At 34.7% G+C, this 14,983-nt stretch overlaps 1 protein-coding gene across 3 annotated transcripts in view; it reads left to right on the forward strand.

Annotated features, from left to right (window-relative positions):
- Nucleotides 1–711: 711 nt before the first annotated feature.
- Nucleotides 712–14,983, forward strand: part of LOC107738607 (cytochrome b5 reductase 4) — a 27,716-nt gene continuing 13,444 nt past the window's right edge. Inside the window, exons 1-15 of one of the 3 annotated variants that reach the window (XM_016550377.1) lie at nt 712–941; nt 1,668–1,799; nt 1,941–2,094; nt 3,194–3,294; nt 4,338–4,422; nt 4,811–4,846; nt 4,970–5,042; nt 5,461–5,518; nt 5,650–5,743; nt 5,852–5,884; nt 6,177–6,299; nt 7,046–7,186; nt 7,302–7,451; nt 9,289–9,439; nt 12,264–12,350. In XM_016550377.1, the coding sequence (XP_016405863.1) occupies nt 843–941; nt 1,668–1,799; nt 1,941–2,094; nt 3,194–3,294; nt 4,338–4,422; nt 4,811–4,846; nt 4,970–5,042; nt 5,461–5,518; nt 5,650–5,743; nt 5,852–5,884; nt 6,177–6,299; nt 7,046–7,186; nt 7,302–7,451; nt 9,289–9,439; nt 12,264–12,350 (1,517 nt within the window). In that variant the 5' untranslated portion in view covers nt 712–842. The remainder of the gene's footprint in view (nt 942–1,667; nt 1,800–1,940; nt 2,095–3,193; nt 3,295–4,337; nt 4,423–4,810; nt 4,847–4,969; nt 5,043–5,460; nt 5,519–5,649; nt 5,744–5,851; nt 5,885–6,176; nt 6,300–7,045; nt 7,187–7,301; nt 7,452–9,288; nt 9,440–12,263; nt 12,351–14,983) is intronic. The other 2 variants (XM_016550375.1, XM_016550376.1) reach the window with 2 other exon arrangements.

Consider the following 14,983-nt stretch of genomic DNA (forward strand, 5'->3'; position numbering starts at 1 on the left):
AGTTTATATCTCGCAGTTCTGACTTTATTTCTCAGAATTGCGACTTTATGTCTCGCAATTGCGAGTTTATATCACGCAATTCTGAGAAAAAAAGTCAGAATTGTGAGATGAAAAGTCGCAAGTAGGCTACCTCTTTTATTTTTTATTCAGTGGCGGAAACGGGCTTCCATAAATATCTGAATGCAGTCCTAGATTTGTTTTTCCCTGTAACTGGCAATGCTTGAGTAAAGAAGGTAGTGTTGAAAGTTACATAAGAATCTTCCAGAATATTTCTGCAATCAAGTCATATGCGTTTTCTATCCACTGTTTAGTAGTGGGCGCAGTCAAACTCATCTCACAAAGTCTAGTTCAGTATATTTTTAGTTGTGCATCAGTTGAGTTAAAATAATGTTTTGCCCAAGGCATTTTTGACAAGCACTGTAACATGTACACTTGTGTATTTAAAGTATGTTTTCATCAAAACAATTTCTGCTTCCTTTGCTATAGTGTGAGTCTGAGTTATTAGGCATTCATCCAAAAAATGAGTGTTTGAGGAAAGGTGGAAGGACATTAGATGATGTTTGAGGTTTCTTTGTAAATTAAAACTGCATTTGTGCAGAATTATAAACAGAAACATTCTTTAAATTTGAAACTTTTATTTTGAAATTCTAACTCTTACTATGAAATTTTATGCCATTCCCGTTGGCGGGATTAAACAGATTAGCTATTAATAAAAGCCCGTCAGCATGTGTCCCCTGTCAAAATGCCATAGAGCAATGTATTTTTATCAAATTGATAATTATGTGTAATGTTTTCTGAAACCACTGATCGTAAAAGTTATATCACTGGAATGCTAAAGGAAGATGATGAGGACTTTGAGGAAGAAGATGAGGAAGAGAACAGAGCTGCAAACAGAGGGAACATTTCAGCTGTCCTTTCTGTCATATCCAGTGTTGTGTCTGGTGAGTTTTAAATACATAATAACTACCAGATATATGAGAAACAGTAACTTGTATGTTGGGACAGTAGCAGTTGTACTAGTGCACTTTCAAACAATAAAACCCTGAAGTAGCTATGACAGACAAAAAAAAAAAAAATCTGAAATGTGGTTAAAATATATATATAATTGATTTCAGATAACATATTTTTGTTCATAAACGTTTATTCGGTCTAGTTGAAAAAAAAAAAGATTAATATAAAAAGTAAATATTGCAAATATTGTCACTTATACACCCATGGAAAGACTATCACTAGCTATTTTTTATATTGACAGACCAACATAATTTTGCGCTGTATTCGTATTTAAATTCTAATAACATTCGTCTTTTATTATGAAATCATAATGGTCGCTAGCGGACGCTATGACGTCATATTTTGGCGACAGTTTTTTTTTTTTTTTAGTAGGACTGCTGCAGCTGCTGTCGGTTATGTTGTGACAGCAGTATCATCGCTAGTGGTTGTTACATTTCTCTGTGTTTGTGTGTTTTTAGAGCAGTTCAATTGGATCATGTTGCCATGTTCGATAGCTCAAAAAGTAAACCCACCTGCCAAAATGAGGAAGTCGCATTTCATAACACTCTCATAACACTTCCTCATAAGTAAACTCCTCTGATCAGTGACATTAAAGTGTATTTTCTCAAATTAGTGCGTTTTGCCAGGTTCTGTCATCTGATCAGTGATATATTTAGTGTGCTTGGGCAGGTTTTCTCAGAAACTGGATTTGTCTGAAAGCATCAGAGATGTTAAATGTACCATCTCAGTCTTTTCCGGCAGCTGGATCCCAGCAGAGAGTCGCACCAACCGGACAGTCCAGAAATAAGGTTGGTCCCTTAAACTATATAATTGTCATAGGAGTAATTTAAAGAGTGAATTAAATGCATAGCTAAATGAGACGGCTCTGTATTTAACATGCAGTTGTGTGTACAGCACTGTGCATTTACTGCGGTGTGTAACGAATACAGGTGGCGCTAAAGCCAGGTCACAGTCTTCTGGACTGGATCCGACTGACCAAGAGTGGACGTGATCTGACTGGACTGAGAGGTCGATTGATTGAGGTGACAGAAGAGGAGCTGAAGAAACACAACACCAGAAACGACTGCTGGACCTGCATTAGAGGTAGAACATCAAAATACGCACCATGAACACAACTCATCTCGGTAAAGCTTTCTATGCTTACTGAGGTGAATTTACAGAATTCACTGTTGGGAATGTATTTTGGTCGAGTTCGGATTCAGTGGAACTTTTAAAAAGAAAGATATACTTTTATTCAAAAACGCTACATTTAATCCATCGAATGTATCAAATAACACATTTCGAATATACAAAAATAATAATAAAATAAAAATGTGTTGTTCAAAAATGCTTTCCTAAAAAAAAAAAAATAAAATAATAATAATAATAAAATCATTGTTTCCACAAAAAATATTAAAGGGGTCATATGATGCTATTTTAAAGATCATTATTTTGTGTATTTGGTGTAACAGAATATGTTGACATGCTTTAATGTTCAAAATACACATTATTTTTCAAATACTGTACATTATTGTAGGTCCTCTATGCCCCGCCTCTCTCAAACGCGTCGTTTTCAACAAAGCCCCCTCCTTTGACAAGCACAGTCTGCTCTGATTGGCCAGCTGAACCAGTGCATTGTGATTGGCCGAACACAACAAGCACGCGTCGGAAATGTAACGCCCCTTACCATAATCGCGAGCATCTTTCAAAATAAATGTAAAGACAGAGCCCGAAAGGGGAACAGAGTCGCGTGACAGACACAGTGATGATGCAGTACACAAGTAGTTCACCCAAAAATTAAAATTCTGTCATTAATTACTCACCCTCGTGTCGTTCCAAACCCGGAAGACCTTCGTTCATCTCCGGAACACAAATTAAGATATTTTTTGATGAATTCTTTAAGCAGCACAACTGTTTTAACTTTCATAATAATAATCAGAAATGTTTCTTGAGCAGCAAATCGGCTTATTAGAATGATTTCTAAATGATGCCGAAAATGCACTTATGCAAACACAGAAGTAAATTAGAAATACATTTAAAATCTATTAAAACAGGAAACCAATATTTTATGCAGTATCAATATGCAGCCGTGGTGAGCATAAGTGACTTCTTTCAGTTCTGTTTGTATCCACACAAGAAATACAAGATGTTGGAGCTGTGTCAGATGTACACATGACTCTGTATGCTTGTGTGTTTTCTGTAGGTATGGTCTATAATGTGAGTGCCTACATGGATTTCCACCCTGGTGGGGAGGAGGAGTTAATGAGGGCTGCTGGGATTGATAGCACCGACCTGTTCGATCAGGTAAATTCTCCCTGAGCAGAGTGTTTAACGGTGGTTTCAGAAAACAGTCCATCTTTTGATCTCAAATGATGTAAAAGTTTAAGTTAAGTGTACTTTCACAACGAAACAGCGTCAATGTGCAAACTAGTTCACTAATTCATAGTTTATAAATAGACTTTACATTGTTACCCCCCCCCTAATTTGCTCATATGAAAAGACCTGTTCGATCAGGTAAATTCTCCCTGAGCAGAGTGTTTTAACGGTGGTTTCAGAAAACAGTCCATCTTTTGATCTCAAATGATGTAAAAGTTTAAGTTAAGTGTACAGCTACAATTACTTATAAATAATGTGCAAACTAGTTCACTAATTCATAGTTTATAAATAGACTTTACATTGTTACCCCCCCCCTAATTTGCTCATATGAAAAGAGTTATTATTATTATTATTAATATTATATTTAAACAACATGATCTCATGTGTATTTGAATGTATTTTAAGTGTGGTTCTACCACATGCACATTTACTTTCATTTAAACGTGAAACATCTGCATATGAACAGCTCTTTAACTGTATAGATGTACAAATGTTTACAAATACTTATTTTATATGAATATTCAATTAATGGAATTAATCTGTTGAATTTGTGATCAATAAACATACATACAAGTATCTACATATAAACATTGAGGATAGTCTGATTTGTAAACCAGAGTAATGGTTCATGAGAACATTTATGAAAAGAGATTAATTAATACTAAATCAATTTAAAGAAATGTTTATGTATGAAGTGAATTGGTACACATGTTAATGTAATGTATTTGAAAACAATTTAGAAACACTTACTATTAATGTATTAAAAATTTAGGGACTTGTATTTATAAATGATGAATTAACTATAAACTAATAGCTTGCAGATTACTATAAGTACTTTATTACAGTATACATATTATTATTATTATTATTATTATTATTATTATTATTATTATTATTATTATTATTATTATTATTATTATTATTATTATTATTATTATTATTATTATTATTGCTGATTCTGTCCACCCAAGGTCCATCGGTGGGTGAATTATGAATCTATGCTGAAGGAGTGTCTGGTGGGGAGGATGGCAGTGAAGCCCAACCCTGCTCTTCAAGGTTCTGTTAACTCTCTTGGCAATAGAAAACAATTCAGTTAAATTTAATCATTTTGTGATAATATTCAGAGTTCTGGCATGAAACTCTAGATGGCGCAGTCCGATAGGTCTAACTCAATCTGGCCTAATGACATCATTATCACATGGCACAGCTGATTGGTTCTCTCCTGTATTGGTAGCCAATCTAATACAAACATACTGCCTTACGGCCTGCACATCAAGTTTTTGCTTGAAATAATCAATAGTTTAAATATTTTCTGTACTAATTAACATACTGTTAACAGAATGAAATATTCCTATCGATTCAGAAACAAACCCGAAATAAGATTTTTTATGTTGTTTTAGTTTTTGTTTTAATGCCTCGTTACATGGTTCTTTGGTTCCTGCAGCTCAGACAGAGAAGACGGAAAGCACTCACATGAACGGTATGACATCAAAGCCATAGTTCAACTATGCAGATTTCTAGTTATAAATGCTGAGTATGCTATTACTTAATTACTTGTTTGATTCATGAAGAGTAATTCTGTGTGTGGTACTCTTCATACCAGGTTTGTCTGTTCCTTCACCTTTAAGACAGGAGCCTTTACCTACTCCTCTCCCTGCCAAAGATCATCGCCCTCGGTATGTTTTTTCCTTATGTCATGATTATAATATATTTATACTGAGTGACTCATTCCTTGGTACAGTATCAGCTGGTCTGTGTTTTATTCAGAGTTTTTATTCTGTTATGCAGCATTTAGGGCTAGTTGTGGTCAATAATGAATAATGGTCTTGGCTGGTATGGAGGTTACTTGTTTGATCCCAGGTAGATTCATTCGGTGAATTAGAGAGTTATTTTAACCACTCAGACAGTTTAATAACAGGGCTCTAAAAATACTATTATTTTGTGAAAAACAAAATAATTACGTTATATTAAAATGAACGAATAAATAAATATTTAAGCTAGGCAAACATTAGGAAAAAAGAAAATAAACTTGTCAGCCTCACCCAATTGAAGCCATACTGGCTGATTCTTGATATATTTTTTCTTCATGTTTAGGTATGATTGGTTCCAGACAGATGGAACTGTCAATATTGTTGTTCACACCAAGCGAAAGGTTGGTGTAAACTCATTTTCCTAAAATGCAGTGGTTATCTGGTTGTCTTTTCTCAAATATAAAGGAAGAAGAAGAAAAGGAATTATTAAAAATTTAATTAAAACATTTTTTTTTTCTTTTCCCCTTACCAGATTCCCAGCGCCGGCTGTGCAGTGGTGGATCTACAGGATGATATTCTTCAGGTGGAGATGCTCTTAGGGAAGATGTCGTACCTTCTCTACTGGCGTGGGTCTTTCTGCACTTCTCCAGCCACTGAGACATGAACATTGTTGTGTATTGCTCTATATCTGTTATAACATGCTATAATAGTTGATAACACTGTTCCTTTTTTAGGCCTGTCCAGTGAAGTTCAAGGACGTGTGGATGGTGAGTAGTATGTTCAATTAGACATGCTTTTTTTGTTAAATGTAGAAATATTTTGAAAATGATCTGTACAAAATGTACTGTGGCTTTACCATGGTACAGTGATGATATAAACTTATATTATTGTGATCCACTGTGGTGTAGTGTACAGTACCTTGCTACTGACTCATTACAATTTTATGTTATTATGGCATTTACATGGTACTACTATTTAAACTATATCCTTATTGGAAATTATCAGTCATTTATGTTTCTCATTCTAAAGAAGTGTTTCTCTGTTGTCCTGTGCTTATAGTTCAGACAGCCCACTCTGTAGGAAAAGTTCAGGTGTGTCTCCACAAATCTGTCAAAGATAAGTGGACGAAAGTGGGGCAACCACTAGAACACCATGACACATTTATTCAGTGTAAAGATCGTGGTGAGTAACAAACTTATGATCTCAATTTTCTGACTAATATCTAAATTTCAGAGAATTTGCTGTTTAATTTTGTAAAGATATAGAGGAACATGTTTGAGATTAAATTTTTTACATGAAGTAAAGGGGTACCACAAGGCTCTGTGTTGGGCTCTTATTATTATTATTATATATATATAGAGAGAGAGAGAGAGAGAATAATTTTAGACACCATTATTCCTAAAGCAAATTCAGATTTGTGTGGTGATGTTTTACTGTTATGCTTCTACATAAAATTTTGTCTTGTGTTTATTTCTGTTGATTTTCCAATATTTCATACATTCAGAATTGGTTGGGAAAAAAAGGTTTTCACCATTAAAGGTGTTCATATTTAATCAAATATACATGACTGCTTAAAATAGAAGCATATATTATATGCATCAGTGCCTAAAACGAGGACTGAGTTTGGAGAGTTATTTGTATCTGCTGCCCCTTGAACACACTTAAACTCTAAATTTACAAACCTTATTACCATTGAACATTTCTAGACCAGATGGTTTGGCTGATACCAATATTTTAATATATTGCTAGTTAGTTTATTTCCCGACTTAATTTCCTCCTTATTGCATGTATTTTTCATATTTCTATCATTGTATATGAAATTTATTATTGTTGTAATATTTTTGGCTTCTAGGTCTCTGAAAGAAATATCTTGGTAAAACATACATGAATACTTATAGTAATGTTTAATAACATTTGTTTCATCACAGAGCTCTTCTACAGGGAATGTGTGTTGGTTTCGAAAACGGACATCACACATGACACACAGGTCTTGCGATTACAACTTCCACCAGGGTCATATATGCAAGTTCCTGTGGGGAGACACGTCTACCTCAAAACCTCTCTCCAGGGTAATGTGTCACTTTATGTCACACAGCACATGCTCTGCTGATCTAAAGATAACCGATGGAAGGTGACGGTTTTATGGAGTGTTCAGCAGGCTGCTTTTTTGTGTTTGGTGAGCAGGTACAGATGTTGTGAAACCTTACACACCAGTGGATCAAAAGCTAATACCTCCCTCACAATGTAGTGCTGAAATGGGCTCAGACTTACATCTCATGATAAAAATCTATCCTGATGGATTGTTGACCTCACATCTCGCCAACCTCCCTATTGGTTTGTAACTTCCCATATCTATTTTTTTTTTAAGAAGGAAATGGTATTACATGATTTTTCACCATGCAATTCATGAGCTGGAATTTGAACCCCACCCTTGTCAGTAAACCTGTTTGTAAGATCTCTAAAACTATAATTACACTTAAGGTTATATGGATTTCTTTTGAATTTTAGTTCACTTTATTTCTCAACTTTAAAAAAAAATTTTTTTTTTTATTCAAACTCAAATGTTAATGGTAGTCCCCGTTTGGTATCTCCGTTCAAATTTGAATTGAATTAAAGCTAAAAAGCTTTCTCAGCTCATGGCTCACAGCCCTGTTTTGCACATACAGAAAGAACAAAAGTGCAAATAAATAATAGTAATTAATAGTAAAAAAATAGGGATGCACGATATTGGATTTTTGCCGATATCCAATATGCCGATATTTTTCAACTCATTTTGGCCGATGCCGATACCGATATATTTCCTTTTGTTTGGAAAAAAAAACACCAAGTCTGTCCTGTACAGAAATTATAAGCACATTTTTTATTTATTTTTTGGTTCGTTTTTAATAAGAACGTATTTGTTAGAATTAAATAAACAACAATTAAGTTATTTTATAATGACAGTACGTTGAAGATTTGAAAATAACTATAAATAAACTATTCAATCGCTGCATTTTATTTTTTTTTCTCTCAGAAAGATGCAGTGGTAACCTTAACATTTCATTTTGAGATTTAACATTTGTAAATGGTCTAAAGCAAGAGTTGTAAAAATTCTGGAAATCTTTTAGAGCTCATAATTTGTTTCAAAATGTAACATATTACACATTAATGAATAATTCAGTAAATATAAAATTATTTAAGTGACATGTTTGTGTTTTTTGTTGTTGTTGTTCTTGTTCATGTAAGCTATAGCTTCTGAAAAACATACTCGTGATTTTATGGCATCAATTACTGCTTTATTTAATCAGAAACACGGTCTAAATATTATATGATAAACTATTCAATCGCTGCAATTTTATTTTTTTTTCTCTCAGAAAGATGCAGTGGTAACCTTAACATTTCATTTTGAGATTTAACATTTGTAAATGGTCTAAAGCAAGAGTTGTAAAAATTCTGGAAATCTTTTAGAGCTCATAATTTGTTTCAAAATGTAACATATTACACATTAATGAATAATTCAGTAAATATAAAATTATTTAAGTGACATGTTTGTGTTTTTTTTGTTGATCATGTAAGCTATAGCTTCTGAACTTTAAATCAAAACATACTCATGATTTTATGGCATCAATTACTGCTTTATTTAATCAGAAACACGGTCTAAATATTATATGTGTATTTTTCTTTCATTTTATTAGAAGTAGGCGAACAGCACCCCCTACGGAATTAAAACTCCTTACTGACCGGGCATTAGGACCCGGGGGAGGCTGCCGCTGCAAGTGCTATTACTGTTTACTCTATCATACACCAAACTCGTCATTCTGTACATGCATATTCTCAGTTTAAATGCAGCAATCCAAAACAGTGAATCTAGTCACCATTCAGGCAAAACTTTGCTTCAAGAATGAGCCACACTGCTGAAGTGATGTAATCGCTAGCACACCCTGAGCACATGTGAGTTAATGCATTCCTCTTATCGGCAAGACATATCGGCATAATTTTTCATATCGGGCCGATGCCAATATTTACATTTAAAGCCATTATTGGCCGATTCTGATATTGGTCCGATAATATCGTACATCCCTAGTAAAAAACAAATAGTACGTTTCAGTTTGAAAATAACCATGAAAACTGGAATAGCATTGAATCACGAACAAACCTTACTAACTCCTGTCATGTTTCTGGTCTGTTCCAGGATCCTCTCTGTCAGTAGGCGGTCCGGAGGGATCCTTCACTATGCGTATTCTGCGTGATGTCACTCATCTCTACATGTTAGCGGCCGGCACGGGTTTCACACCTATGGCTCGTCTCATACGGCTGGCTCTTCAGGACCTCACATCAATCAGGTCTGCTCTGTACAAATCTGAAAAAACGCAACAAACAACATGCACTATTTAAGTCACCAATCGAAAAGCAAATGTTGCAATCACTTTTACTGGTCTCAAGGTGGTTTTAATCAATGCATAAAGCAGGGATGCACAATATTATCGGAACATTATTGGAAACGGCCGATAATGGCTTAAAATGTAATTATCGGCATCAGCCCGATATGAAAAATTATGCCAATATGCCTTGCCGAAAAGACAAATAACTCTAATGTGCTCAGTGTGTGTTAGCGCTAAGTAATACTAGGAAATAGTATTACATGATTTTTCACCATGCAATTCATGAGCTGGAATTTGAACCCCACCCTTGTCAGTAAACCTGTTTGTAAGATCTCTAAAACTATAATTACATTTAAGGTTATATGGATTTCTTTTTTATTTTAGTCCACTTTAATTCTCAACTTTTTTTTTTTTTTTTTTTTAATTCAAACTCAAATGTTAATGGTAGTCCCCGTTTGGTATCTCAGTTCAAATTTGAATTGAATTAAAGTTAAAAAGCTTTCTCAGCTCATGGCTCACAACCCTGTTTTGCACATACAGAAAGAACAAAAGTGCAAATAAATAATAGTAATTAATAGTAAAAAATAGGGATGCACGATATTGGATTTTTGCCGATATCCGATATGCCGATATTTTTCAACTTAATTTTGGCCGATTGCCGATACTGATATATTTCCTTTTGTTTGGGTAAAAAACACCAAGTCTCTCCTGTGCAGAAATTATAAGCAATTTTTTTTTTTTTTAATTTTGGTTAGTTTTTAATAAGAATGTATTTGTTAGAATTACATTAAGTTATTTTATAATGACCGTATGTTGAAGGTTTGAAAATATCTATAAATAAACTATTCAATCGTTGCATTTTTTATTTTATTTTTTTCAGAAAGATGCAGTGGTAACCTTAACATTTTATTTTAATATTTAACATTTGTAAATGGTCTAAAGCAAGAGTTGAACAAATTCTGGAAATCTTTTAGAGCTCATAATTTGTTTCAAAATATAACATATTACACATTAATGAATAAATCGGTAAATATAAAATTATTTAAGTGACATGTTTGTGTGTTTTTTGTTGTTGTTGTTGTTCTTGTAAGCTATAGCTTCTCTATAGAGAGCACTTTTACTGGTCTCAAGGTGGTTTTAATCAATGCATAAAGCAAGGATGCACAATATTATCGGAACATTATTGGAAACGGCCGATAATGGCTTAAAATGTAATTATCGGCATCAGCCCGATATGAAAAATTATGCCGATATGCCTTGCCGAAAAGACAAATAACTCAAATGTGCTCAGGGTGTGTTAGCGCTAAGATCACGTCAGCAGTGTGGTCATTCTTGAAGCTAAATTTTGCCTGAATAGTGATTAGATTCACTGTTTTGAATTGCCGTATTTAATCTGAGAATGCGCATACAGAATGACACATCTGGTTTGTAATAAGACACTTGGGGGTATTGTGGGCCTGTTTGTAATAAAATGAAAGTAAAATACTCAAATAACATTAAGATTGTGTTTCTGATTAAATGAAGCAGTAACTGGTGTCATAACATCATGAGTATGTTTTGATTTAAAGGTCAGAATGTTTCATTAATGTGTAATGTTTTGTTTTTGTTTTTTTTTCAAACAGATAATGAAAACTTAAATACAAGGAGCTCTAAAAGATTTTTTACAACTTTTTGCTTTAGACCATCTACAAATGTTAAATCTTCAAATAAAATGTTAAGGTTACCACTGCATCTGTGTGGGAAAAAAAAAATGCAGCGATTGATTTATAGTTGTTTCTATAAATAACTTCATTATCGTAAGTAATTCTAACAAGTTTAATTTAATTCTGACAAGTACGTTTTTGTTAAAAAACTAACCAAAATTAAAATAAAAAAGTTTATAATCTCTGGACAGGAGAGACTCTGTGTTGTTTCCCAACAAAAAGATATATATCGGCAAAAATGAGTTGAACAATATCGGCATATCGGATATCGGCAAAAATCAAATATCGTTGATCCCTGGTATAAAGTCAGTTACCCTGGTGTCCTAGCAGCATAACCTTAGTTGTAGTTCATCACGTTAAAGTCACCATGAAATCTGAACAGGTAGTTGTCTGCCAAGTCATGTGATCTAAAAGCCACACTGTACTGATAAGTCCAGTGTTAATCATGAGAGGTTTAGTTTACTCAGTTTACTCAAAGATTCACCAGGTGCAAGTTGTGAGGTGCGGCTCAGACATACTCTCGGTACTCGGTTACAAAGCTTTTAAAGCCATTGTTGGTCGTTTAAAAGATCTGATGGAGGAACTCATACCGCATTTGGACTCATTCATTTAATCACATACTGTCAGTTGTGATAAAGCTTCCCGATGTTATGGACATTGCCATCTTTGATACCGTCACTACGGTTACCTGAGTATGGTTGTGACTTCAATTGTTCGTTCATACAGATTTGTATTAAAGCTGCTATTTTAATCTGCTGAATGAAGAAAACTTTGAAGACACCTACAATCAAATGCAGCTGTCACTGACAAGCAGTGTTAAAGCAGCCATCATGGGCATTTGTATTACTGATAGATGCCTTTTAATTCTTGGGAATTTATGTATGTATTTAGTAAAATTGAATAAATTGGAATAAAATGGTTGGTTGAAGATTATTGGTAGACGTTAGTTATTTTTTTGGTAAGATAACTAAGATTAATCAGATAATAATTGATAGATTCACTGTAAAATACTTATTAAATTAGTTGACTAATCAAAATGATACCAACAACAATAATATTTTTTGTTTTGGTTGTCTTTTCAGAAAAACCAAGCTGATGTTCTTTAACCGTCAAGAGAGGGACATACTTTGGTGCTCTCAGCTGGATGAACTTTGTTCAAAAGAGGAAAGGTATCATTTATCGCATTATATATCTGACTGTTCGTTCTATCAGGAATGTCACATCTTTGAATTACAGTACAGTGATCTCAGTGGGAATCCATGCAGTATTTATTTAGTTAGTTAGCTAGTTAGTTAGCTAGTTAGTTAACTGCCTCACTGTCTACTGTGAAGTATTTATATAGTGCTTTATACAATACAAATTGTTTCAAAGTAGCTTAAAGGCACAATATGTAATTTTTCGCCACTAGAGGGCGCGTATTCAAAACAAACAAAGAATCAAAGGCGTAGTTTGATGAATCATGGGAGTTGTCGTCTTCATCCCCACAGCCGATGCAATCCGACGGGACTCGGGCAGAAGTCATGTTCATGGATGAGCTAATGATTTATTAACGTAGTAGAATACGAGGGTGTATGACGTCATTGGCAGGCGACACAACACCACGGACACGCTCCGTGTCACTAGTTAAAATTGCTTATTTCTCTGGATTTTTCATTTGGGATAATGTAAGTACTCAAGTCAGCAAAATATATAACACTGTTCTAGTGGTTTTTTGATATTTTAATAAAAAAATCTGACATATTGTGCCTTTAATGCATCCCTGCTGAATAAAAGTATAGAAAAGTATTCAAACTTTTTAATGGTAATGTGATATCTGAAAATAAAATGGCCAGAGTAGCTGTGCAAAGTGTTAAGATTGGTGTGTCCGTCAGGTAATTGTGTGCAGACGGCTCTGTTGCTGCTGTTCTCATGATGTCCATGATAATAGGGTTTGCAGTGAATTTCAACATTTTAATTTCTCCTGTCTCGCCTCCTCTGTCTTTTCCTCCCTCTCCTCCTCCTTTTTCTCATCTTCCTCTCTCTCCGTGTCTTGGTGCGGCTTCTCTTATTGATTTTTCTGTCCCCTGGACTCTTAAAACAAACCAAAGTGGAGAAGATTGTTTTCTTTGGAAGAGTTCTCTCTTTCTCTCTCTCTCTGACAAGGGGTCTTTTCCGGTGTCTATCTGCTTTCTGTTGTTCGTGAGCTGAGAGGGCACTGGTGTCATGGAGAGCTTTAGTGTTTGGTGCGTTCAGAGCGAACGGCTTTGGAATTTCAATCAGCCGCTGCGAGTGAACCAGCAGGAAAACTAACAGAGTCATCTGATGGCAGACTGATGGAGAGAGAGAGCGAGCGAGAGCTCCTCAGACCAGAGGGACTCCGGCTCTGCCTGTAGCCGCTCACATCTGATTGGTGGAGAGATAAAGGCGGTTCAGTGCCCACCTACGACCACACAGCGGTGCTTAAATATCCGTGAACGCTCTTGAACAACATCTTTCTTTAATCCCCCCTCTCTCTCAATTCAATTTCAGTTTTCAATTTAGTGTGTTTTATTGGCATGATGACAAATTGGAAGTTCATAGTTGTTTGGAGCTTGGCTGTATTCAATGAAAAAAAAAACACTGCAAAAGGATCTAAAATATTACTATTAATTTAACCTTAATCTTAATTGGACTAATAATAACATATTCCATTTTTAATTTAATTTCTTTATTTTTTATTTTAAATGACATTTAAAATTGTGTAGCAAATGAAATCTAGTAGTAGAAACAACGTTCAAGTATTATTAATTTAACTGAACTTATATTAATTTAATTAATAATAAATCAATTTAGTAACAATAATAAATAAATGTATTATTATTATTACTAAATTCTTTTTTTCGGGTCATTTTTGTATAACCGTCACTGCCATGATGGTTTTATGGTGTTGTGGGTGGTTGCCAGGATGTTCTATTCTATCATCCACCGGGCACAAATCATAAGTTTTATTGCATAGAATAACAGCAATAGCACATCTCTCCTGCACATGTCAATAGCACAAACAATGCAAGACAAGTTACGTGTGGGAACTTTAATAGGCTTAGTGGTTATGTCACGCTGCAAATGTCTGCGTAAATGAGGCCTGCATATCGATTCATGCATGTATTCCTCATCCATTACCCTTAGTGAAAACCTCTGATTTGATCCGCCATTGTCAAAGTGTGTGTCTGTTCACCTTCACACATGTGATCTTTGTCGCTGCACTATGGAAAACTGCCTGCTGGAAATCTCCCAACAAAACGCCTACTGACCTGATTCAGCCCTTATGTGTACATGGACCTGGTTCTATGCATGTGTTAGATGATAAAGCTTTACTTATTTGTCAGAATGGGTTGTCAGAGCAACCTCTCTGCTGTTTCCTGGATTCCATTAACAACAAATAAGGTCAGGATCATTCCAGTTTCGCCGGATCAGCCTTGAGGTGTTTGTGTCCATCACTTGCTCACCAATGGATCCTCTGCAGTGAATGGGTGCCGTCAGAATGAGAGTCCAAACAGCTGATAAAAACATCACAATAATCCACAAGTAATCCACACCACTCCAATCTATCAGTTAACATCAGGTGAAGTGAAAATCTGTGTTTTTTCAGCATTTTGTACCATGAGTTGTAACCTTTTGTGCGTTATGGAAGAAAGAAACACACGATGCAGGTCACCATCAACGAATGTATTAGTGTTAAAGGGGTCATATGATGCTGCTAAAAAGAACATTATTTTGTGTATTTGGTGTAATGAAATGTGTTTATGCGGTTTAAAGTTAAAAAAACACATTATTTTCCACATAC

This window comes from Sinocyclocheilus rhinocerous, unplaced genomic scaffold (genome assembly GCF_001515625.1).
Source record: "Sinocyclocheilus rhinocerous isolate Xijiao unplaced genomic scaffold, SAMN03320098_v1.1 scaffold1757, whole genome shotgun sequence".
In the NCBI taxonomy this organism is placed as follows: Eukaryota; Metazoa; Chordata; class Actinopteri; order Cypriniformes; family Cyprinidae; genus Sinocyclocheilus; species Sinocyclocheilus rhinocerous.